Source organism: Lepisma saccharinum, chromosome 3, assembly GCF_977018435.1.
Source record: "Lepisma saccharinum chromosome 3, izLepSacc3.1, whole genome shotgun sequence".
In the NCBI taxonomy this organism is placed as follows: Eukaryota; Metazoa; Arthropoda; class Insecta; order Zygentoma; family Lepismatidae; genus Lepisma; species Lepisma saccharinum.
Window position 1 is genome coordinate 80,929,931 of NC_139231.1, and position 27,437 is coordinate 80,957,367.

The window sequence follows — 27,437 nt, forward strand, 5'->3', positions numbered from 1 at the left end:
TGCCAATAGAAGTTCCAGCGTGTAAACAGGTATGCAACTGTGAGACGGGGCAGGTATGGCCACTTCCAATACTTCACAGTTCACAGATTATATATTACAGCAGATTCTTCGCTTCGTAAGCTCTTTGTATGAGGTTATTGTAGTTTGGTACTAATCATATGGACAATGTTTGATGACAATTCAAATTTACAATGGGGAGTTCAGACTAAGCAATAAATTTTGCACGGAACAGTACCTAGCAATATTGTTATTACGCGCCAAATGTGTGTTTAGATTATCTGTTTTGTTGTCTTGTAAGTTTCCCTTTTTTGCAAAGGTGGGAGTTTCCCAAATTTGCTTTTGCATTGCCTGCAGGAAGATTGAACGGAAGAAATAGTCTTGAAAATGAAGATTTTATCTCTTTCTAGAGGTGCGTTAATTGTTTTCGAAGGCTGTGACAAAGCCGGTAAAACTACCCAATGCAAGAAGCTCGTGGAAGCTCTAAAACAAATGGAAAAACCAGCATCACTTATGGCTTTTCCAGGTAAGGTCTCATTATTAGGGGGAGTGTTTGGAAGTACTTGAGAATTTACTTGTGTGAACACCCTTTGATTAGGGTGATTGGTAAAAACCTTGAAAGTTCAGTTCTGGGAAGGCGAACAACATTCCATCTCACTGTTGACAAACTGGTGCTCGACACCAGATACACATGAGAGATTGGAAGAATTTTTTGACGTTATTTTAACGGAGTGGCTATTTTCACCAGGTGGTGAAGTTTAATTTAGTTTAGTTTATTTGCGTCCAAGGACTACCATGTGTGTACAAATAACAGTACAAGATAGCTTTTGAGCTATTTTCATCAGGTTTTAAACTGCATGTCCATGTTCTGCAGCCTGGCCTGCTACACGGATGTGTGTAGTTTTTGATAGTGATCAGAACACTACATTTTAAAAGTAGCTTCACTACAGCTACTCTTCCAAGAATGTAGCTCACTACGCTACTGTTCTGCTACTTCTGCATAAACAACTTGAAATAACCATATGGCAGGCCCATACCCAAGGGAGGGGCCATCCCCCCCCCCCCCGAGCTATGAAACGTTTTAATTTGAACCTATAAGAACCTACGAAAATAACGTTGGTGATTTTTCAAATTTTGCAAGAATTTCGATTTTGTCGTTGCACAAATGAATGAGAATGGCTTGTTTCTGGTAAGAGACAGGTTCCAGAAGTATGCAGTCTGCAATATTTGGCAATTCTAATTTTATAACAATTGATGCAAGGCTATCAGACAGTCCATTCCTTTTAATTCATGTCCCAAGATTCAGTTTTGGCTCGGACACTACTTGCTACAAAGGAAGACCCTTGCTCTGCTATAAACATTGTACTGTTTGGAACAACTGAAGATGACCGGACCCCTCTCCGATTTTCTTCATATTTGGCATACACACTAATTGAGGCCTCCTAATCACGAATCTGAGGTTAAAAGTTGTCGGAAACTTCTAGAAATTGCAAAATAAGCAAAAATAAGGCAGTAGTTTTCGGAATGGAAACAGTCTATTTTCGCAAAATTTTTTGTTTCACAAGCAAATATATATAGCTATTCCTGATACTACCACGACACGAAATTTTAACTATGTATGCCTAACCTAACCACATGTCAATGGTTCGTGGGGCTAGCGTCAATGGTTCGCAATTATTTTGCAATTTCTAGATCCTGATACTACCACAACACGAAATTTTAACTATGTTTACCTAACCGAAACTAACCTAACCACACGTCAGTGGTTTGTGGGGCTAGCGCAAATGGTTCGCAATTTCTAGACGTTTCCTACACATTTTAACTTCAGATTCGTCATTAGCAGTCCTCAATTAGTAGATATGCCAAATATGAAGAAATTCTAAGAAGGGTCCGGTCATTTTCAGTCATACCTACTGTTTATATAGGACGTTCTGTAGAGTAGACTACTGTGTTTTTGTATACTCTTTACATTATGGAACAAAGGTTCCTCCATGACTGTAATGCAAAACCAACAATATAAGGAGGCATTTAGCTCTCCAACCGCACTGTAAGGTCTGGTCACTTTAGTTTCTGAATTACATTCATCCTAATTTTCATGGTTAGTTAAAGTTACAGAAAAGCGACGTAAAAGTAGGAAGAATACATACACTTGGAAACTGTATATTAACCAAAGAAAATTGTCATTTCTGCAGGAAAGTCAATAACCATACGTACTTTTTACAATATCACAAAATATATTGAGGAAACCGACATGTAAGCCCGAGTGTACAAAACTTATTGTAATTGTAAAATTTGTGAAAAAAAATTATGACGAAAATAGTTGTAATTCCAGAATGTGTATGCCTACCATTCTTTTAACAATAATTTCTTGCTGGTGAGATCCCATATACTGACAATGATCAATGATGTTAACGTACTGAGTCATTGATTGCTGGCACTATTGCTTTGTCATTGTAGTGGAGAATGGTTTGCTCGCTTTTGCACTGCAAGTTGTGTTTTCCACAGTAATTAATGACATATTGCTGTCACTTACAACATGGATATCCACAGGATTTGTTCAGGAGGTGACGCAAACAAAGCATGTTGAGCGATGCAGCTAAATAAAAGGGTAGTATGATTTTACCTATACCGGACACTTCCCCAATTTCTTTCATATTTCACATACTCAATAATTTAGGCCTCTTAATCACGAATCTGGAGTTAAAATTTGGCGCTCACATGTAGAACTTGCAAAATAAGCGGGTCCCTGATCGCAACCGACACCCTCGATTTCTCAAGGAAACCAATATTTATCACAAGATTGTGACGATCCGTGGTCGCAATTAACCTTACACCCCTCGAACGATGCACGGGTAGCCCCACGATCCATGCCAGGTTAGGTTAGGCTAACATAGTTAAAATTTGGGGTTGTAGTAATATCAGGAATATATATTTCATTATTTAGGTGTATATATATTTCGTTATTTAGGTATTCAAAACACAAAATCTTGCGTTAAACATTGGTTTTCTTGATAAATCGAGGGTGTCTGTTGCAATCACGGACCCACTTATTTTGCAAGTTCTACGCGTGAGCACCAAATTTTAACTGCACATTCGTGATTAGGAGGCCTAAATTATTGAGTATGCGAAATATGGAAGAAATTGGGAAAGTGTCCAGTATTGTAAAATCGCTCCAAAAAAAGGCTTAGCTCTTAGCCTGAATATATTCATATATGTCAGTTAGTTATCTGGATATTAGAATTTTTCAGATACTAATGAAATAAATTCTGCAAATATCTGTAATGCGCGATATCAAGATATTTATAATCTAGATTATCTGTATTTCCATGTAATAGACTTTGTCTTTATGATCAAGTAAGCAATTTTTTTTACATTGTTGTCACATTCAATATTTACCTAAAAATTCTGAGAAGAAATGTATCTGTAGCAAAATTTTCGGTACAACTACAGCAATATTTTGTAGCTTTGCTACCGCTACAACTACAATTTTCAAAATGTAGTGTTGCTACAGCTACAGCTTCAAATTTTGTAGCTAGCTACAGTAGCGCCGCTACAAGTGGCACCTTACTTCCGACTACTGGTTTTTGATGTGTATGAAGCTTACGTTGGTGTGCATTTATTTTCATGCAGGATACAATTTTTTTCTGCACATCATGCAGTTATTATAAATATATTAATAACTTAATGTTTTGCAAGTATCTAGGTAACTCCTGCGACGTTTCAGGACGCAACTGCTCCCTTCCTCAGGCTGCTCACGTTTAGGTTATGTATAAATCTTAACCACGTTGATCTCTCCATAGGTACAGGATATAGGGTTGGTAAAAGGTGTGTGGTTAAAAAACAATAGAAATCTAAAACCCATTACAGGTGCACGTCAGACTACCATGCTGTTTCCCCGATTAGAAACTGCTCCTTCATTTGAATGTTGGTCTATGTACATGCAGAATGTTCCTGCGAGTTCTTTTGGTATGCCTCTGCATTGCGCTGTACCCTGGTGGTGAAATTTTGAACTGTCTTCACATTGAATGGAAAGCACAAAGACACAGGAGACTGGCACGTAACGTGATACAAAGAAGTGTGTTGCTACAAGTCTTTGTGAAGTTCGAGCCACTTTTGAAGCAAAATAGACAAAATGCCGAAAGGACTTAGTGCCAGCTATATTGCTGATGCTTTAGCAGAGTTGACAGTAGAAGAGTCGTGTATAGATTCTGGATCAGAGGGCGAGTTGGAGATTTTAGATGACGATTCTGATGGCGATCCTGATTTTATACCCGAATCAACAGCATTTTGTAGGTTAGTCGCGTGTTACTCACAAATCCAGAATATAAAAAAGGAAAGTTAAAAATTGTACTTACGTATGTGAGTATATGTTCCTACCGTAGAATGACGTTTCAGAGATAGACTATCTCCTTCTTCAGGTTCATATAAAAAAACTAGGTACTTGGCATAGTACTGCGTCAAAATGTAATATGAGAATTGTGGTTAAGGGTTGGTTAGGATACATTTAAAAAATATTATGTTTTGGCTATTAGAAGTACGTAAAAAGCATGTCGTTCTCTAAAAAACCTGCATGAATCACTATGCTTGCAGGTTTAGCCATTCCTACCCAACTGTGCATCCCAATCCACATGAAGGTCAATTCTCCTCGAATGTTTCCCCTCCCCTTAATTTTCTCGTTTCCCCTTAGTGCTTATTCTCTCCCTATTACGTCACAAATCCAACGTAAATTCACGTTCCTCCCGTGCAGCTTGCATAACTTCCGGAGTGACGTGGAAACCGATATTGGGTTCAATCTTCCAGGCTTTGTCCCATTTTTTGAGGAAATTGATCCACCCTTCTTCCAGATTTCCTTCATCCCTATTAAGATTATTCTCCCCCCCCCCTTACAAATATTCGCTGTTTCATACACGTTTCTTCCTAACTTCCTCCCTTCTTTTCTAATTATCTCTTTTTTTGCGATTCTATGCCCACTTTCCAAAATGTGTTCTGAGAGACACGTTTTGGGAACTTTTTCCCTTATATCCATTTCATGCTCGCTCCATCTTTTACCCATATTTTGACCCCTCTGTCCTATGTACTCCTTCCCGCATTGACATTCACTTCGATAAACCCCCTTCTGTTTTTCCGGTATTTCCCTAGTTGTCTTTCCTTTCTTATAATCAGTAAAGTATTTTTCTACATTCTTTGGTGCTTTCATCCCGCAAACGATTCCAAAATCTCTTGTTATTTTTCCGATTTTTTCCGATACGAATTGATGGTAAGGGATACCAACGTACTTTACCTTCCTATTTTCGATTTTTTCCTCTTCATTTTGATCCCCTTTCTCTTTCTTGGTTTCTTTCCTAATAATTTTCTGTGCAATCCCCTAACTTTTTTACCTGTGAATAGGTCTATTGTACAAGTCTTTTTAGAGAACGACACGCTTTTTATGTACTTCTAATAGCCAAAACATAATATTTTTTAAATGTATCCTAACCAAGTGTGGGGCGTTACCCCCACACCCCCTATACGCCTTCATGGCATGGTGCTATGCACAGGGGAACACTTTACCTTTTTTTTTTTTTTTACCTTTATCCTAACCAACCCTTAACCACAATCCTCATATTACATTTTTGACGCAGTACTATGCCAAGTACCTAGTTTTTTATATGAACCTGAAGAAGGAGATAGTCTATCTCTGAAACGTCGTTCTACAGTAGGAACATATACTCACATACGTAAGTACAATTTTTAACTTTCCTTTTTTATATTCCGAATCAACAGGTATGCATTTTTTGTTTTCTTTGTAATATTTCATTTCATTGATTGCAGTACTTTATCATTAGAGCCCGGAAGTTCAGGCATTTATTTTCGTTAAAATAGGCAGGCAAAAAGGCATTTATAATGTGGAAAATAGGCACTAAAATGAAAAAAAGGCAAAATAAACCAAAAAAGGCACATTTTTAAGTTTCTTACTTTTATCTATAGTTTCTGGCAAAATGAAAAAATCTAAATTAGGAAGAGCATTTCAATTGTCTTCGTCTTGATTGCACATAACTACAAGGTGTTTTTTTTAAGTTCTCAACATTCATTGATAGTCGTCTGTCAGAGAGAATGTTTTTCATAATAGAAAATGATCTTTCTACTTCGACAGAAGTTATTGGAGCATACATAAAATATGCTAATGTAGCTGGACTCATTTCGGTAACAGCATTTTCACCTTTTAGAATATTACAAATTGTTTTCAATTGTTTCAGGTCCTCATTTGCACTCACTACCCGTTTGCACTTTTCCGCAACAGCTGACCCCTTTTCTCCTGGCACTTCCATCATTTGCTGCGTAGATTCCTCGAAGATTTTCATGGATGCTGTAATTGTAATTGTCTCTGGCAATGCACCATAATGTGCAAAAATAAACTTGAATAGCACAGGTGTTTTTTCACTTCATGAATTGAAGCCGCTTCATTTTCTGGAAGAGCATCGATCACCTCACTGATTTTTTGAAGGTTGTTAGCATAATATATAGCTGCTGATATCCAGGTTCCCCATCTGGTCAAGACTGGTTGCGGAGGTAAACTAAGCCCAATCGCAACTTCCTGAAATTTTCGGGTTCAAGAGGGAGATTTCAGAAATATCTTCTTTGTGTTCGAAATCAACCTGTCCACTTCAGCAGTCAATCATGCACAAGAAATGTTAACCGAAAGGCAATATCCTAACTCAGCATGAAATACTTTTTTCTCACACTTTTCTCCTTCAGCAATTGAAACATGCGTGAATTCAATATTACTTAAATAAGGCGAAAATTATTCACATAATAAACGGAAGAAAAATAAATGCCAACAACGTTTTTTGGGAGAAAAATAATTTATATACACATTTTTTTTTAAAAAAAATGTCAAATTTCATTGAAAAAGGCAAAAAAAAGGCATTATAATTAAAAATAGGCAGTGGGGTCCCAAATAGGCAAAATGAAAAGGCTTCCAAAACATTCGAAACAACATAAGAAACGTAAAATTTTATCAATATATGCAGTAGATAAAAAGAGGCATTTTGCCAAACTTCCGGGCTCTATTTATCATCATTTGCAGTACTAAGCCTATATTTTTAGTGCTTTATCATCACTCACAAACACACACACACATGCACACTTGACCATGGGTGCCCATATGGGGGCAGGGGGCTCGAGCTCTCCTTCCTGGCTAATGAAATTTAGTATGCTAACATTACTTTTTATGTTGGTGACAGGATCCATTTCAGTACACCTTACATATGGAATCTTGAAGAGCCCCTTCCCCCAAGAAAACTCCTATGGGTAACCATGCACTTGACCAATGTGTTTATTTGAAATATCGAAAGAAATGGAACACTTATTTATTTACTTGTAATGAGTTATGTACTTGCACACTGTCTGTGTTTAATCGTGCGGTGCAATGCATAGGGGTTAGCTTTACCTTTACCTTATGACCTACACGTTCAATACATAGAGGCGTATAATAGATATTTTTTTATTTTCTTTCATTGCAAATTTTGGACAAAATTCAGATTCGGAAAATGGATTGGATTTGGTCCAACCAGGCACCTCATCTCCCTTTTTGGCAGACTTCTCCATGGATATCTTGAGAAAGGACATACCATTTACATGGACAGATTTTACACTTTTCTGTTACTTTTTGATGCTTTTTGGGAAAAGAAAACAATGGCTGTTGGAACATGTATGCCAAACAGAAAGCAACTACCAAAAGCTAATGTAGTTCAAAAGAAACTGAAGAAAGGTGAAATGGTGTACATACGCAAGGACCATCTCTTGTGCGTGAAATGGAAAGATACGAGAGATGTCTTGATGCTGTCAACTAAACATAGAGCTACATCATCTGATGTTCTTGTGAAGGCACGGGAAGGTCCAGTCATGAAGACAAAACCAGATGTGGTGTTGGACTACAATGTAAACAAAACTGGTGTAGATAGAAGCGACCAATTAGTCGCTTACTATCCATTCAACAGACGGCAGCTAAAATGGTGGAAAGAACTATTTTTCCATATGCTGATCATGTTGGCAACAAATGCCTTCATTGTATACAAGGAAACTGGGTGTGCAATTGATAAGAAGAAGGTGCATTTCTCAGACCTTCTTCAGTCAGTAGGAGAAGCTCTGTCCGAGAAGGAGGAACTGAAGCTGAAACCGTTTCTAGGTTGTCAGCAGGGTCTAATAGGTTGACTGGATGGCATTTCGCTGAGAAGGTTCCGGCAACGGAAAAGAAGGACAGCCCAACAACATGATGTAAAGTGTGTTCGGACAAAGGGAAAGAAACAGATGGCAAAATAAGAAGAAAGGAGACAACGTGGTGGTGCCCCCAATTTGATGTTGGTCTTTGCATGCCAGAATGTTTCAAGTTGTATCATACTAAGGGTAGATATCTTTAGTATTAGAGGTACGGACTTTTTCATAATATGAAAAAGAAGCACTATGTTGAACATCTCTAGCACACGCAAGAATACACAGATTCTAATTGTTCCTTTTTTATCGTGTATACAAAAAATTGCCTTTATTTTGATGTATAACACATGTATAGTAAGAGCAAAAAAAATTGTTTCACATTGTTGAAAATCACATAAAATGCCCGGGTTTCTGAGTTATTGCCAATGTAAATACCCTGGGATTCAATGTGTTAATAAAAAAATATTATGGATTCTTTTAGTTTTAATAAATTATACAATATATGAGACAATATATCGATAGGAAGGATAATTAGGGGCTGAGATATTTCAGATTCGGTAACCCCTTACGACACCACCAAATGGTGGATCTTTGAAAACAAATATGGCTGCCACTTGAAACCTACAGCCACTAAAACTAAAATAATGACTGTTTTCAACTAACAACATGGTAAAGTAACTGCACAGAAAAAATTAGATTTTTTAAAAATTGTCGAGCAACATGGATTGTCCCTATACTGTTATCTTTTTAGCTCTATTTCAGACAAAGATGTAATTTTAGTAACTAGCATACAACGTAGAACGAAGAGATTGGATTTTAGAAGTTAATTTATCTTTTTAGCTCTATTTCAGACAAAAGATGTAATTTTAGTAACTAGCATACAACGTAGAACGAAGAAACTGGATTTAAGATGTTAATTGTTAGTTTTTACATCTTACAGGGACCCATAAATTATTCACACACATACAGCTGTAGAAGGAACTATTTGTAAATATTTGGTACAAAACTTTATTGCAATAATTACTATTTTTCACCTTGAATTTGTGGAAAAATCAGCCTTGGAAACCTGGATTTAAATTTGGATTTTGTAAATTTGTTGTTTTATTCACTATTTTGCAGATCGAACCACAGTCGTGGGAAAAGTTGTAGGAGATTACTTGAAGAAGAATATTGAGCTTGATGATAGAGCAGTTCACTTACTGTTTTCTGCAAACAGATGGGAGGTTGTGTACGTTTTGTTATTGTATTTGAATCTATATTAGAGTAAAGATCAAGTATAAAGGTATTGAAAAGAGCTGCTTCACATATTCTACTGCCATGAACACATGGTTCTGCAGAAGACCCCATGGACTCTTGTGTGAAAAAAAAAAATAGTGTAGATAGATATTAATCTGACTCCTGTCTGATGGATGGTTTTCTCCAAGTGTACAGGAAGGTGAAGTGACTGTTTAGAACTTGGGAAATATATGAATTAATGTTTGAGCTTTGTGGAAGACAAATTCAGTTCTGAGTGACATAAAGTAGTAGTTATGCCAAATTTTCATACCAGAAAGTCTGGATGTGTATTTGCAGTGCTGTTTGCTTGTAAAATTTCAAATATTTGCAAGTAGTTAAATAACTTTTGTTTCTTCAGTGGTTGAAATTCTGTAATATCATTATCTTTTGACATATTGAACATGCATCTTTTTCAAGAGCCATTAATAAAGTAGTTGTTATAGTAATGTATGTGTATTATATCAAAATGTCAAGGATATACAGCCATTGAGGAAACAACATTTCTTATCATATCAATTACTTGTGGAGAAATCTGCATAAATAATCTAAAGTTCAAATCACCAACCCTGAGACCTTCTGTAAACAAAACCACATGCATGCAGAAAGCATTGCAAACTCATAGAAGTAAAATAATCCATAGGAAAATCCAGCGTTGTTACAGGATTCATTACGTAAGGTAAAACAACTGCCAATTTGTAGTATGGGATACGCTGCCGCAAATTACGTTTCACTTTAAACCCAATGCTCTTTCTTTTGCACTTATTGCTTCACCTTTATGGTTAACTCTTTGCACAGTAACTCATTTCCCATAAATTTGACTTCTTTCTTGCATGCGAATTAAATATATTTTACTTGCATTTTTTTTAGACAAAATGATATAACATGGTAATGTATATTTCTAAGGTTTGATATAGATAGGAGTGTATTTGAAATTTGTTTGTAGATTTTATGTAAATTGTATCTTATGTAAATAAAATCTTTAATGGGCATAAACAACCATATGCAATGCTGTAAGTCCAATAAATATATTGATGATGATGATCAAAGCAAGACAAAGAAAGTTTGTAAATTTATTGCGGTTGGAAACTTTGACAAGCATCCTAATAACTAGGGAGCGGAAGTTTATGACCTAAAAATATAGGTATATGACCTATAAAATGTCCTAAAAAATGGGAAAAAATGGAGTAAAAATTTCAAAAATGATCATTAAATTTGTTAGTTTTAGGTTAAAATTGAAACGAAAAGGAAATTAACAAAATGCAATCTTGCTTTAAATAAAAAGGCACCAAATGATACCACATGCAATTAAAATATGCAACGAGAATTTTCAATGGAAACAACCGAAAAATTTTAAAACAATTTAATGAAAAAGTCGTATACACTGAATGAATTGTTGTAAAATGCATTAATTTCCCGCATCTTTGCCTGGTGATGTAGTGTGGTGTGTTTCTGTGGCACTGTAAATAAAAATAAATTATCACGATCCACGTAAGACAATTTTTGTTTAGAAATTTAACAAATTGTATATAAAAAAGGGAAACCAAAATCAGGGACACATCCGGGAAAGGGTTCAGGAAAAGGTATGTCAGAAAAGTAATTTTTAACATAAGAAATATCTCACATACAAGCACTTTCTAAATATTTAACGATTTTTCCACTTATCTTACATACAGAGAGTTGCAGTAAGTACACCACCATTGCCTTTCGGAGGTTCTCAAACGAGAATCTTCGTCTGTTGTCAGCCAGAACATTCTTGTACATAGAGAAACTTCTCTCAACGTCTACGGATGTTAGAGGGTCGTATTTCAGGCACGCAAGGTCTCCTGGTGACAATTCTTCTTCCAAAATGTCCATGTTGAAATTTTCACCTTCAAGAATCTTTACCACCTGCCACATTGTTTGGTATCCCAAGTTATTTCCCAGCACGTATTCCAGTTTTGTCAGTACAGCTTGTCCGATGTCCCCAGCACTTCCTTTAAGGCGCTCTTAGATTTTCTGAATCTCTTGCATCTTCTTTGCAGAAACTGTCAATAACAGTTTTCACAATATCAAAATGTTCACAATAATAAAAAAAAGTGTTTAACCAGGTGCCCCACTGAGTGAGAACTGGTTGTGGAGGCGGGGGCACACCAGGGACCGTCTCACGGAAATACCGCAACCTAGACAGAGATTTAAGGAACACCTTCTTGACACTAGACGCAAGTTTGTCTACCTCTGGAAAATGTCTGCGGACTTCCTAACACCCTGTGCAAGGCATGTGCGAGACAAGTAACTTGGACCATTTTCGTGTAGAATGCCTTTATAGCCTTTCCTATGTAAGGTGCAGCATCTGACACAAAAAACGGAAACACTATCGTGCACAATTCCCTGAGGCCATAGAAGAAACAAATTTTTATTAAACAACTTACAAATAGCCTGATGGTTGACCTTTTCCAGCACTTCTGTCGCCAGTAGAAATATTTGTCCAGGACAGTCTTCTTCCAGTGTACCAACGAGCACATTCGTAACAAAACAGCCCTCTTCATCTGTAGTTTCATCAATGGGGACTAAAATCTTCTTGTTTCGAACTTGATCGCAAATCCTTTCCATGGTATGGTTGTAACATGCATCCAAATATCCTTTGCGCAAAGTTGACTCGTCAGGAATGTTCCACCCGTATTGTTCGAGGAACTCGTGTAATGCAGGACTGTTCATCTTTTTCAGTGGGATGTTTGCAGAAATCAGAGCTTTGCGAAGATCCTGGTAAAACTGAAGATTTAGAGGAGACACTCACACTTTATCTCAGAAGGAGTTGGCAAGGTTTATTTTTTCCTTCCACCCGAGCTGCTGCTGTCAAATGTTTTCCCTCCCAATGTGTTGCTGTACTGTGAAACGTTTCTCGGCACTCACCTTCACCTCACAAAGCTTACAAAATAAGACACTGCCGTCTGTGCTGAACACGGTATCCCCATATTCACTTACGAGTTGGCGCAAGAAACACGATCGACTAGGTTTTACTTTAGGCATGTTCTGTACGACTTACAACTGAAATGGGTGTGGTGGTGATTGACCTGTCATCTGAGCAGCCCCCCTCCCCCACTCGAAAATCGTGGAAAAATTTCCCAGCGGGTTTCGTGGCCTGGAAGCTGTATGATCTGTCATCTGGACAGATGCCCCCTCCCCCCCTCTCCTGCTCGAACATCGCAACTCTCCACAAAAATTTCCCCGCGGGTGTCACCATCTGGCCAGGGTATTTCCAGCCTCTCCTTATCTTATCTTAAATCTGAGTTACTCCAGACGTACACCTGGTGGTTTCCCCCAACACAACAAAGACTCACCAGTTCAGAATTTCTTTGGCTCGTAAATTGCAATCCTGCAAGATAAATATAGGCCTATGTTCACTTTGGTGAAAAGACTCAAGAATATTACCAAAATAAAAGAAGTGACAAAATATGACGGAAAAATGCTGAAAATTGGAGAAAATTGGCAAAAAATGCACTTTAAAATTACCTTTTTTGGGTTCTAGACAAAGTGTAATATTGTGTATATTTAATGGGCATCATGTCCGAGATGTCAGAAAAAAGATGACATTTCAACTTCCGCTCCCTACTAATAACGATTTTTGTTCCGCCAAATATAGTGCACTTCGTAAAATAACTTGGTGACATGGCAAGGCAAGATAAGTGTGAACATTTTGTAGGAATATGCATTGTAACTTTCAATGAGCTTAGAGATTTGTGTGCATAATGATATTTTATAGCATTGGTTATTTTCTAAAAATAATCATGTGAACAGCAAGGAAGTAATGCCACTTTCAACTTTGCGAGTTCTATGCATGCGGGAAGGTCTCCGTCTTCAGTGATACATCGAATCGGTGAGACGGTTTGTTTACAGAAGGTGTCAGGGTTGATGATTTACACTTTAGGGTAATCTAACCTAATGCACCTACGCAGTGTGTAGTACATTAGTAGTAGTCAATCTAATTTCGTGCTGGTAATTCTACTGAATTTTATAATAGGATTTTCTTTTCTTTCAGTTCCAAAATGGAGGAACAGTTAAATTCTGGAATTACTCTGATAGTTGATAGGTATGCTTTTTCAGGGGTTGCCTTCTCAGGAGCAAAAGAGGTGAGCATCTCTTAAAAAACTACTATTACAGATATCACGGTATAATGTGTGGTTTTATATTTGAACATAAGAAAAGAACTAGGGTGAGATTAGTGAAGTAAAATGAAAATTTTGAAATGTATTATTTCTGGTATCTGAATTCGTTTGCAGCAAAAATATGAAGATTTATTTGATTTTTGGAAAATATGCATCAATCAATATTAAAAACTTTTTTTTATCTAGTATCTTTTTTCTACCTAAAGGGGATGAGGAGACAGGTGAGCGGAGAAGGTAATTTAGAACTGCATAATTTGTATTCATGTCCAGATATTATTAGAATGATTAAATGAAGAAGACTTAGGTGGGTAGGGCATGTGGCAGGAATGCGAGAGGAAAGAAGAGTTTACAGGATTCTTGTTGGGAAACCTGATGGTAAGAGACCAGGACGAAGATGGGGGGATAAAGTTGAGATGGACCTAAAGGAAATTGGTAGGGATGGAAAAGATTGGATAGATCTTGCTCAGGATAGGAACAAATGGAAGGCCTGTGTTATTGGAGCCATAAACATTCGGAAGGCTAGAGAGTTAGTTATATTTTTTCTACCGTGCCGAGTCAATTGGAAATATGAGAATTAATGGTAAAGTCATGAAAGATATGAATGAACCAACACAAATCTTGTATCTGTTGGCAATGGTTCGGACCTAAAATCTCTTGCTTCATAGTTTACAGTACTAACTACTCTTGTCAGTTGGTTCCCAAAATTTTTCAATCCACTTATGTTGCCAGTCTAAGGAGAAAGTGCATTGTCAAACCCAAGAAAAGAAATGGAGACGAAAGACATATTACATTAGTGATTCCAGCCATCTTGGAGTGGGACATCCTTCTTTAGACTCATTGCTTTCTTGCTTGTGAGGAGCAATCTTCATGTGAGAGTAAGTCAATATATAAGTTGCAAAATGGAATAGAAAGAAAAGTTGAAATACTTACCTGATGAAATGTGGTTTATTTATCAAGGTAATATCAATGAACACTTAGGCACTTGTTGTGAAACGAGTCCCTCAAAGCCAGCAGCAAAGAAGGTTTGTGGTTGGTGTCGTAGCCAGCTGGTAACCTCTCAATGGACCTCCTCCATATCCTGGAACTGGTGGCCACCCAGGTGATTCTTCAGTGGGCTGAAGAGATGAAAGTCAGATGTATGCCAAATTCAGACTGTATGTGAGCCACTGTGGTATTGACACTGTGTGGATGAGCGGTGTTATCCAACAGAAGAACTCCGTCTCTCAAAGCACCTGGACATTTCCTGCGAATGGCTGACCATAACTTCGTCAGGGTTCTGCAAATATGTGGATGCGGTGACAGCATGACCCTGGGGCAGAAATTCCACGAGTAGGATGCCTTTACTGTCCCAAAATAGGGTGCTTCTTCGTTTTGGGCAATCTTGGCACTCTAATGACTCACCGCTACACGAGAACGTGACTACGATACACAGTGGTGCTGCCACCTACACAGACACTTGCGGAAAGGATCAGTGCAATGACTGATATTCATGAAACAATTTCTCATTGCAGTAATTCGAAGATATTTCATTTTGCAACTTACATACTTCCCCTCGTAGTTTTCAGTGTAAATATAAAGCTTGCGAGTTTGAAAATTTTGTGGAACATTTTTCTTTATGCCCGTTTGCACCAATGTTGATTTACACATAAGTACAAGTAAACTTACAGGTGATCCATGAATTTGCTGAATATCTGTCGCACCAACAAAAACATCAGGTAAGCTGGGAGTACCCTCCGAGATCTGCAAGTAAAAGCGGAGTTAACCCACATGCTGGAAAGTAATGGCTGATATTAACAACGTTTTTTGTATCACTTCAGAATTTCGAAACTAGATACATGTAAAATAGGAATTATTGAATCCAAACTATAAATAAGTATAAAAATCAAGAAATGTATACAGTTGAGACTGCTTTATACATAACTCAGTTGTGCGTAAGCCAGTGTTTCATGACTAATACAGTCTGCTATGCCTTTCAAATTGGTGCAATCGAAAATTATCCTAACACGAGGGTCACCACAGTGACCTGTGGATTTTCAAACTCACGAATTTGTGCAATGTTGGTGCAAACGGGCTTTAAGGGGGAAAAGGGGGCGGGGTTCTGGTTTGATCATGAGAGATTACATTTTACCCATGCCATTTGATGAAATATTGGTTGGGTGTAAATCTACCTGATGATACTTTGCGTTGTTGGCCACTTTTTACTTTTAGGATGCCAGCAATTTCTAAGCACAAAAATTTGTAATATTGTTTAAAATGCTGTAAGGAAGGTCCTTAAATTTTTACAATCCTGGGAAGGGTAGGAGGACTGGAATAATTTACAAACACAATAATGACCAGACACCCCCTGAAATATAAGGAGGTTTGCCCATGCGTCTACAATACCATGTCATGAATGACTCCTGAAGGAAAGTGTACATTTTTGGACAAAGATTAAGTTTTTGGGGTGGTGTTGCAACAGCTAAACACCAAAGGCATTACAAGCCATTCAATGTACAACATATGCAGTTTTTTCTTTTTTTTTCACTGTATAACAATAACCTCATTTTTTAAAAATTCAGCACCTCAAATTCTATAAAGAACAGTTGTTTTCATGTGTAAATTTTTTACTGGATATCAGGGTTATTTGTGATGTCGAAGATCAGATAAAAACCCCATACAGCACACACATATCCAGGAGACGCCCTCTGGATATCCATAGGATGTCCCGGAATGTCCAGTAGACATCCATAGGCAGGGTGACGACAGACCTGGAAAAGTCAGGGAATTTGAGGTGTCAAAAGAAGTCAGGGAATTTTGTCTTTATTGACCTCTCCCCCAGATATTGTTATGGAACTCTGCATGGGAACAAGAAATCTTGTTGCTAAGTTTCGGCCTCAAGTTTTAGGCCCCTTTTATGCACAACACAACCACGGCACCAGAAACCAGTGATGGCATGAGAAAAGAGAGAGAGAAATGTGTTAAGCCTCTAAAAATTACGTGGAAAATGCATTGAATTATCATTTTTTCTTGTCCGTATGGGAGTAGTAAGGGGACAGAACTGTCAACCGATGGAGGGGATGAGATTGGGAGGCGCTGTCCGATAGTGTCCATGGCACTCTTATGGAATTGATTTTTGTTGGATGTCTTCAGGCTGCAAACATGGTGCTGGAATTTTATTACTCTTCTGGCTCACTTCACCTTATTTAATGTAGCAGTGCTTACGAAGGTTTTCTTTCATCATCCTGATGTATTACTGGTTTCGCACAAGTTAACATACGTTTACAATAACATTGCACAAAATGGGATCTATCACGAAAAAGTGAATCATAAATCTGCATTGGTGAACATTATAAAAAATTGGCAAGTGCATGCTCCCAACCTCAAATTTACTGCAACACTAGTATTGGAATAAAATTGACGCCATTCTCTGTCCTGTCTGTTTAAACTCATGAGAGATGGTCATTAATCTCTCACTGAGTGAAGTTAATGTCCAATATTATGAAATAAAATACTAATAATAAATACGTAAATATTTTATTATCATATTTACTCGAATCATTCAATCATAAAAGCATATCAAGAATTCAAGAATTGACTTTTCTTTGCCAGCCCTGCTAAATTTTCACCTACCATCTACTGATTTATACGAGGGTTGCCCAAAAAGTAATTTCCAATTAGTAGGGACCTTGATTTTTCGCAAACAAGAAAACCGTGAAAAATGTTAATTGCTGCGAAGTTGTGTTTATGAATGTGCACATTTTTTGCCCGTTCAAAATAACGCATATTTGGCATAAAATGCAAATTCTTGCCATTTTTAGCGATTTTTTAAAAAAATTCCTAAAACAGAAAAATTCTGTGAAATTCAACATTCTTGTCTTTTCTATGCTTAAAGAAACAAAATGTGCCGTACTGTGTACATAGAATGTGCAAGTTTTCCAACATTTTATTTAAGAGTAAAGTATAATGCTTGTTATACATGGACTAATTCCGACAGCCACATTAAATCATGTATTTCCCACGATTTTTTCAACTTCTATCAAAACAGTTTGCATCACAGAGCAACGTGGCAGGGTTCTAACAGGAGATCGAGTGTGTATCTACCGTCACACGGGAGCCGCATCTTCAGTATTTGTCGAGCGAGAAATAATAAAGATCAGTCATTAGGGCGAGTTGAATGGCATTGGCATTGGGAATGTCACTATTCATCTTAGCGGCCCCGAAAACTATGGATTCCACACTAATATCGGTCTTTTACATGTCACTCCTCCCACCCCCCATCCTAGGGGTGTCTTGGTGTCTGACTACCATGCGAGAGACCTGGAGTCGATCCCCTGTGGGGAGAACCGGGATCTTTTCCACCTGTTCAAACTGCTTTGGTGCCCACCCAGCATCGTATCAAGCAGATACCTGGAGGAAACTTTGGGGGGTAAAGGTAGCCAGGAGTGTGGTGCTGCTCCCACCTTTAGTCGTGATCAAGAAAGTGTGAGGCTCTAACTCCACACCCCCTAGATGCCTTCATGTCTTGGTGCTAAGCCCAAGGGAGTACTTTTAATTCCTTAAAAATCTGTTCCAACATATCAGACTTGTCACGACAATACGTAGACCATGTGACCTACAATTTAAAATAATAGTTTGAAAGCACAATGGAAGTATGAAGTATAAGTTTTTATATATTTGGCAGGAAAATATTCTAAAACAAAAATGCAAATTTTGGGAAACTTAACACTAACAATCCAAAAAAAATTAATAATTTCAATTTTTGGTGCCATAATATATCGGTATCTGCCACTTATTGCTTGATTCAAAACTTTTGGATGCATTGCCATTTATGGTCATTATGCACCCTTAAGTATATATGGAGAAAATTCCCTTGTCTAAAACCCTTACCTTAAAATTAAAAAGGGATTATGGAAAATAACTTTCCCAAAATAACTTCCAAGATATCAAACTCTCATGAAGAGGCTTAGGCCATGTGACTTACAATTTGAAACAGTAGTTTAAAAACACCATGAAGGTATAATTTCAGGTATTTGCCAGAAAATGCGCTAAAATGGAAATAACTTTCAATAGTAAGAAATAAATAATAATAAAAAAATACACCAATTTGAAAAAAAAATCAAGGTCTACCGATTAGGCATAAATAAAACAAAAATATCAGTAATAATTTATTGCATTAGTAACAGTGACTCCTAACCTAATTTTCTGCATAATCACCACCGTTGTTCTGGCATTTTGTCGTAGCATAGCACTAAATTTTGTATGACCATGCCATATGTGTCTGACAGCAAAGACTGGAACTATCTCTACCCCAGTGTAGCTGTCAAATCCTTGTCCTGCCAGAAACCTCTTTGGTTGAACAAAGAGATGAAAGTCAGTACATGCAAGGCCAGGGCTGTACAGGGAGTGGACCAAGATCTCTCACCTGAAGTGAAGCAAAGGGCCCGCATGTACTCAGCTGTATGGGTTTGTGCACATTCGATTGGCCTTCCGTGAATTGTCTGCACCATCGTCTAACTATACTATCACTCACGATGTCCGGTCTACACACCTCACACGATTGCTGGTGGCTTTGTGCCAAATTCTGAGTGTGCAAAAATCTGATTACTGCACATACGTTACATCGCAGTTGGTGGGAAATTGCATTACAGCTGCAATCTTTAACCTAGAACTGTCTTAAAACGGCTGCATTGCAACTGTACCAGATTACAGCTACATGCCACTTCTTCCTGCCTGCATGTGTGTGTGTCACTCTCCGACCACTAGTGCTGCGTATAGGGACCATTGGACCTTTTTTCAGGATGCCCCTCATATATGAACTTTCAGAAGCTTTTATTATTAGTGTGTTCCTGTTTGAATGTGTGGTTAGCTAAGTCAGGTACCTATACAATGCAATTCTATAAATTGCTTGCGTTAAATTTCTAATACCTACATACCCTTTTCGACAGCAATAATGGTATAACTGCATGTTGTCAGTTTCACAGTACTCCACTTGAATATACTGTACTGAGGCAGACATCCTATTGATAATGTAAAGAAATATGCAACTTTCTTTTCTACAATTCAGTTGTTTCACTTATATGCAAGAGTTAAGTTGTTTGTTTTACAGAGAAGAGAGAAGTAGCTTTATGCATCGAAAAATGAGTCCGCACTCTTGGTTCTTGCAAGCAGAGGGTTCCAAACCTCAGTGGAAATATCAACATATAATACAGAGAATGGATAAGGAGACTGATAAATTACAAAATGTATTTCTTAATCAAGCACTCTTCACTCTTATCTCATTTAGACGTAACTTGAAAAAGTAATCGAGTATTTTATTTTATACTTACTGCTTATGATAAAATTTCATAATCCTTCCCTAGCTTGTGAATTGTAATAATTTTCAAAATTCACTATTTTGCAGTTTGAATTCAAATCATAGAGAATAGAGAAATTAAGTCAATTTCATAGATATTTCCACTTGCAAAAACATCGATTTAGTTTAGTTTGTAATTGTCAGGGAGAAATGTAAATTTTGTCCTGGAAAAGTCAGGAAATTTCATTTCTGCTTGTTTGTGGCCACCCTGATAGGATGTCCCCTGGATATCCATATGTCCGGACATGTTTCGGACATCAGTTTACGTGATTTTTTGGATGTTTTTATTTCAAACTTGGGTTTGTGTCATTTTGAAGATGTGTGCTGTGTTGCTACGCCTTGGGTTTAGGAATGCCAGAGAGATATATTTAGTGTATATTGTACACTATTATATTACATACTACAACATTACAATCTATGTAGTATGAAATAGAAGAATTATGTTTGTATACAAATATTACTTGAATAATTATTGTGTGTCCTGGATGAGGATATATTCTGGACTAAGATTGTACCTAATCTGGACATTATGCTGATATTTTTCGCACATACTTTGGATATGAAAGGAACATTCCTGGACTAGATTTACACAAATCGAAGACCTCTAGTACACATATGCTTATAACAAGCACTCCATCTCTTTCTCTATCTCTTACTCACTCACATGCACTTACGCACACAAATTCATACACACACGTATCTAGACATCCGAAAAGTACATTGTATTCACACGCATAAGCATCGTAAGCAGCACTTATTCTTTACTAGCACGCAAGGCAACGTCCTCATGCAAACTGCTGTTGTGTTTGAGACAACTTTCACCTGCTTGGCACGCATGCGTGACTCGCTGAAAAGACAATGGGCCTATGGGCAATGCAATTCCTGTGGGAGATGTTTTTTAATTTAAGATTTATTACTGCATAACAGAGTTTGAGTGCTAACATAATTGACACTAGATACTATGACTGAATCTTTACATGTATATCAAAACATTTATGTCAAATTTGGGATAACACGTGGACGTAATACCACATATCCCATAAATATCCAGAACGGTATGTCCCATGGATATCCAGGATGGGAGATTCTATGGATATCCAGAAGGGACATTCTTAGGACGTCTTATGGACATCCATGGATCAATTGGACATTGTGGACGTCCCTTGGAGATGTGTGCTGTAAGGGAACTTATCTCTTTTCTCTGTGGGTTTGTGTCATTTTGAAGATGTGTGCTGTGTTGCTACACCTTGGGTTTAGGAATGCCAGAGAGAGATTTTTAGTGTATATTGTACACGATTATATTACATACTACAACATTACAATCATTGTAGTATGAAGTAGAAGAATTATGTTTGTATACAAATATTACTTGAATATTTACTTTGTGTCATGGCCGCGGTGGCTCAGTCGGTAACGTGTCTGACTACCATGCTAAAGGTCCTGGGTTCGATCCCCTGGCTGGTCCAAATCTGGGAACTTTTCTAATGTTGAAGTGGCCCGGGCACCCACCCAGCATCGAATAACATGGGTACCTGGGGGAAACCCTGAAGGGTAAAGGCAGTCAGGGGCGTGATGCTGATCACATCACCCCCATTCACAACCGGATCAAGAAAGTGTGGGGCGTTACCCCCACACCCCCTATACGCCTTCATGGCTTGGTGCTGTGCACAGGGGAGCACTTTACCTTTTTTTTTTTTACCTGGATGGCTGGGAAAGAAACCAGGAGGTGCATCTGCCCAGTAAATGCCCACTGACAATTGCCAGAAGGTTTACAAGTAAAGGTTGGCACTGTGGATTGATGTTGTACAGTTCCAATGGAATACTCATGCTAACATTTATAAATAATCTAAACAATTTTAGTATTGTTACAACATTCAACACATTGTCCTTGTTCCAATGGAATACTTGCACATAAACATTTATAAAATATCATGAACAACTTTTACACTATTTCAGTGTCCAACAATTATTATTGATAAGAGTAACATTATCTGTTACTGTTACAGGGAATGGATTTTGATTGGTGTAAAAGCTCTGATGTAGGACTTCCAAAACCTGACTTGGTGGTGTACCTGGAAATAAATGAGGAAGCTGCGTTAGGTAGAAGTGGATATGGAGAAGAGAGATATGAGAACACTGAATTCCAAAAGAAAGTGAAGGAAAACTATCTGAAACTGCACGATGATACATGGAAGGTAAGGTATATTGGCTACATTCCTTCATTTTATGCGTAGAATCAGAAATTTCCATTTTTATTTTGCTAACAGTCTTACTGTTGATACCTAATGATTCTACACTGAATTTCCCGATGGCACAGAGCCGACTGACACATTTCAAATGGTCATCTGTAATATACGAAAACCGGGAGAAATAAGCAAAACCATCTATAAATACGTCCCAAGTATGCTATTTATTACTTACAGATTACAACCTTATTTCTTTGAAAACTACATCAGGCAGGTGGCCTCCGTTTACATCAGTGCCGCTGCAAGCATGTCGGAAGTTGCTGTACACGGGCCTATGAGTGGACAGTGATTTCAACATTTCCAACTTTAGTCTCAAGATGTTCTATATGAGTGTGTTTCTTACTTTCTGTCCCTCCCTCCATCCCTTCTCAAACAAATTTACAGTTAATTCAACATTTAAATGGCCAATGCAACGTAACATATAAAATAGTAAAAATGCACCTTTTTTTTAGCAACAAAATTTGTTGGTCTATATCCATTAGTGTTCTTTAGTGAGGGAACATTTTATTGGTTCTGATCTCACTTTAAAAGTGATTCAGTCCTGATTATCTTATATGTCCATGGTATTTCTAAACTGAACTCCGTGATGCAACAGCCCTATGAGGCAACCCTTTGTTAGATGGTATGTGTTCAGCGTATAAAGTCCTGTACCTACTGTTCCCTGGACTTTGAGACCACAGTCCATTAATGCTTTTGAGTAGCTCCCCAACTGCCCTCACAATGCTGGGTTCACACAAAATTTCTTAACTCCAACTGAAGGATTGAACCCAGGGCTAGTTGCACTGAAGGCAAGAACACTAACCATTCAGCTACACAGGAGCTCTATTGGTTTTGGTAGCTTTGTGTAGTTAATTATTTTTTACTGAAACTTAAAATTACTGTCAATACTTGCCTCTCCTAACCATGTTTCATAATTTTAATCAAGATATTTCTCAATAGCCGGTTCAGCGACAATGTTAAAAATTGAGACTGTCAAGTAGGGTATAAAGCTTTTTTTATGTACATTTTCATTGACTATGATGTGCTGAATTAAAATCGAATGATGCAATCACCAAAGTTTTCAGATTTAAAATTTTCCATATAAATAAAGAAGTAAATTGAACACAATTGTATCATCAGTAATAATGTGAACACGAGTTCTCCCCTGCCAAATCATATATAATGCATAATTATTCAAGTTGACATCTGCTTCTTCATGGCCAAACTTACATTCGTCCTCACTCAGAAATGAAAAGTTTGAATTCCATGTAGCACAATGCAACATTACACATGATAAAGCATATCATTTCCATCCATGAGTTGGATATCTGGTAGTCCTTCTCCCCTTAGATTTTTAGGGAATGCAAGAGCTTCTTCAGTTCCATCCTGAGTCTCTCTCTGTCGCAGAATACAGTTGCCTCCTTTCCTTCACTCCTTTGACATTAGTTTACTGCATTTTCTATATTATCAAACATGTTGTCCATTGCAAGTGACATCTATTATATAAACCATGACAGAGATTACATCCTGCAACTTGTTTTACTGATAATGTCATTCCAACTTTGCCTTTCCACCTTACTTATATATCGGGTGGTCCATTTATAATGATGGTACGGAATATTGCATGCAGAATGCATCCAATCGAAAAATTGCACAGAATAAAAGTTTGATACTATTGAGGGCGTAAGTCAATGCCGCAAAAATTTTGTCTCCGCCACCCACCCCTTAGGGGGGTGGGGGTAAATGTGAAATTTCAAATGGAACACCCCCATTTGTTTTACATATTTGGATTCCCTGTTGAAAAATAAGTATTTTTTGTTCGAAAAGTTTTGTAAAAAAATTGCATTTATACACATTTGGTAGTTTCAGATTAATTTTGTTCCCTTTACGTAATAACAGTTTTGGTTTCCGTTGAGAACATTGCATAAACGGATTTTATTCAAAAAATGTGTGCAAAGAATTCGGCAAAAGAAAATTGTTTGCAATTTATGTTTTCGTGTAACAGTAAATAATATTAATTTGTTCCAACTTTTTTGATTTCAAGGAACAATTTCATATGAACAACAAAATTAAGTATGTTACTACAAATTAGTTATCATTTGAGGTACACAAATAAATGTTTAAAGGAGCAAATGTTCAAAATGATGACCATTCTCTTCAATTCATTTCAAAACACAGTGTCTGAAGCTCCTCACTGTTCGTCCCAAAATGTCAGGAGTGATAGAGGCACAAGCATCAATAATTCGTTGCCGCATGTTTTCTGGCATTGTTGGAACTTCGTGGTAACACTTTTCTTTAAGTAGTCCCCAAAGGCAGAAATCAGGCGACGTGAGATCGGGTGAACGAGCTGGCCAAGAAACGGGTCCTCCACGTCCTATCCATCAACCAGGAAACTTTGTGTCCAACATGGCTCGAGCCTGAATGGAGTAGTGAACTGGACAACCATCATGTTGATACCACATGTTGCATCGCTGGTGCAGTGGCAATTCTTCTAACAGCCCTGGCAGAATATTTACCAAAAACTCTGTGTACTTTTGTCCATTTAATGCAGTAGAAGGTTGCAATGCCTGGAGTATCTCGGTCCTCGAATTGATTGCTGTACAAAGTTCTTGTAGCTTTTGATGTGCTTCACCGTAAAGCAGAATGATATCAACTTTTGCTTATATTGACAAACGCACCATGTTACAAACCTACTTCTCAATTCGACAAATGTGATACTACTAAATCATTGGTACCCTGCCAAGATACAGGAGAGACATTTACATTATTTCACTCCAACACAAATATGGTACGGCTAATCACATCTCAGATCCTTCGTAGATTTAATAAAACACAAAGTCACGTTTTCACAAACATAACGGAAACATGGTGTTGAACGTCTTTGAAATATTCAAATCCTTATCCCTTCAAATCCATAGGTAATTCAAAATAAATAACAGCACATGACAATTCACAATCCCTGCTATTTCAATCTTTTATGCAATGTTCTCAACGAAAACCAAAACTGTTATTACATAAAGGGAACAAAATAAATCTGAAACTAACAAATGTTTATAAATGTATCGAAGTTTGCAATTTTTTTACAACATTTTTTTGAACAAAAAATACTTCTTTTTCAACACTGAATCCAAATATGTAAAACGAATGGGGGTGTTCCATTTGAAATTTCACATTTACCCCACCCCCCTAAGGGGTGGGTGGCGGCGACAAAATTTTTGTGGCATTGACTTACCTTTTATTCTGTGCAATTTTTCGATTGGCTGCATTCTGCATGCGATATTCCGTACTATCATTATAAATGGACCACCCGATGTCTGTTTTCCAAACTGATCCAAGGGTACAGCGTTCCATTCACCTGATTTCTGTCAGCACATATCTTGTCCTTCAAGGAGTATACTCTTAACGTCTTGACATTTTCTATAGATTCTTCCATATCAATAGTTTGCCACGTTATGTCGCATAATTACAGTGATCAGCTGCAAAAAAAAAGTAGAACTTCTAATTACCTTATCTCTATGATCGGTTGAACAAATAAATAATGGCAACAGTTATGGTTGAAACATTCACCCATAAATGGCCAGTAACAGACTGTTGCCTACTGTCTAGCTCGCTCTGAGGATCCCCAGTGGTAGTAACACATCACATCATATCTTCAAGTAATGATGCTGTAACCATTCTTAGACCTCTTGACTGCTTTAGGGCATGCTTTCTTACTAAGCATATTTGAAGCCCAATCAAATGTTTTCGAAATTTCTTCTAAACCACTTCCTTGCTTTTCGAAACACATGTTATTAACAATGGCATGCAATTATACTTATTTTGAATAATGTCATTAACATAATTTTTAAAATTACGGAGTCAAAGTTTTCAAGGCCTGTTTGGCTTTCACCAGACGTGAACCTCAGGTAACCTGTAAGTCAAGAGCAGCTGAATTGTGCTGCACTTCCGATTACTACTTTCAATTCTGAGATCTCTTATGCGTGGAGACGTACCTTCGCACACGCTTTTTTTGTGTATGAAATGCTGTGGTAGGAAGTTGCCTTTCCAATGGCACATGAATGTTTGAAATTACCAGATACTTATTGTGAAATATTTATGATTTTCCCCACCTTATGAGGATATCGTGTTATTTCTATGATGATATTTTAATGACGTCATAACAAAAAAATGCTCAATGATGCCAAGCATTCGATTTCTAAATGAGAATATTATGTTAATCCAAAAAAAAAAAGAAAAAAAAAAAATTATACACCCTACTTGACGGTTCAAGTGAAATTCTGCCCGACTACAAACTATGATGTTAATTTTTTGTAATTTCCATTTGTAGATTGTAAATGCTGAAAAGAGTGTGGAGGAATTGCACAAGGAACTGTTGTCACTGTCATTAAGCACTATTGAAAATGCAGGAACTACACCTCTAACAAAACTTTGGTGCACAACACTGTAAATAATCTAATTTTCCATGTACAATTTATTTTAGATATTTTACTTATATATTTACATCTTTTAAGTGAACTACTGTAGATCTGAATTGTTATTTATATTTATCTGGATATTGTATTGTGTATTATAAAGTATATATATAATCCAAGCTGTAAGAGGGCATAGACAACACAATCTCACTTCTCAGTGTACTGTGGTACAGAAATAAGAAAATATAAATGTTCAGATTAAAATTCATAACCTAAACATTGTTAAAATTAACTTCTTACATAAAAATAAATGAAGGGCTCGGGTGTAAAGCATGCTAAGTGACATTTTGGCCATTTCTGAGTTCATTAAGAAAAAAGGTGTTTAGAAGCTATACTGCAGATAAATTGTTTTCGTGTGGTGTTTACCAATTTCACAAGGCTTCACTGAGCCCAATGCAAATTGTATGACATGACAATTTCTCTAGAAAATGGAAGGATGGCATGTTTTACTTGGTACCTCAAAAATTAACAAAATGTCACTCACCATGTTTTACACCCGAGCCCTTCAAATACAAAATCTGTATTTCTTGCAAAATATATTTCCTTTGTGCCCTGTGTATAGGGGATCTCCACGAGTAAACAAAAACATATCGAACGGCACAATCGATTGTGGAACTGTAGCACAACTACTTCCGGTTCAAGGCAGCCGGATAATTCAAGTGCATACTTGTGGCATTTCACCTCGTTTTGTATACCGGATGAAATGGATCATATAAAAGCACTTGACGAAGAGGAGAATAAGAGATATCAGGGCAAATTAGAGGCCTTTGCATATCAATTAGATGAGCAACTAGGAAGTACG

General features: G+C 37.3%; 1 protein-coding gene across 1 annotated transcript; it reads left to right on the forward strand.

The window, feature by feature from the left end:
* Positions 1 to 109: 109 nt before the first annotated feature.
* LOC145985187 (thymidylate kinase-like) lies at positions 110 to 27,152 on the forward strand. The gene is made up of 5 exons (XM_083118900.1): positions 110 to 523; positions 9,310 to 9,418; positions 13,481 to 13,571; positions 21,945 to 22,133; positions 26,491 to 27,152. The coding sequence occupies exons 1-5, from the start codon at positions 385 to 387 to the stop codon at positions 26,608 to 26,610; spliced, it is 648 nt and encodes a 215-aa protein (XP_082975026.1). The 5' UTR covers positions 110 to 384; the 3' UTR covers positions 26,611 to 27,152.
* The last annotated feature ends 285 nt before the right edge of the window (positions 27,153 to 27,437 follow it).

Excerpts from the sequence above, each read along its gene's own strand:
- LOC145985187 (XM_083118900.1), top strand. The coding sequence starts at position 385 with ATGAAGATTTTATCTCTTTCTAGAGGTGCGTTAATTGTTTTCGAAGGC. Across the intron at positions 524-9,309 it reads ATCACTTATGGCTTTTCCAG|ATCGAACCACAGTCGTGGGA; the intron begins GTAAGGTCTCAT and ends ACTATTTTGCAG. Across the intron at positions 13,572-21,944 it reads CCTTCTCAGGAGCAAAAGAG|GGAATGGATTTTGATTGGTG; the intron begins GTGAGCATCTCT and ends TTACTGTTACAG.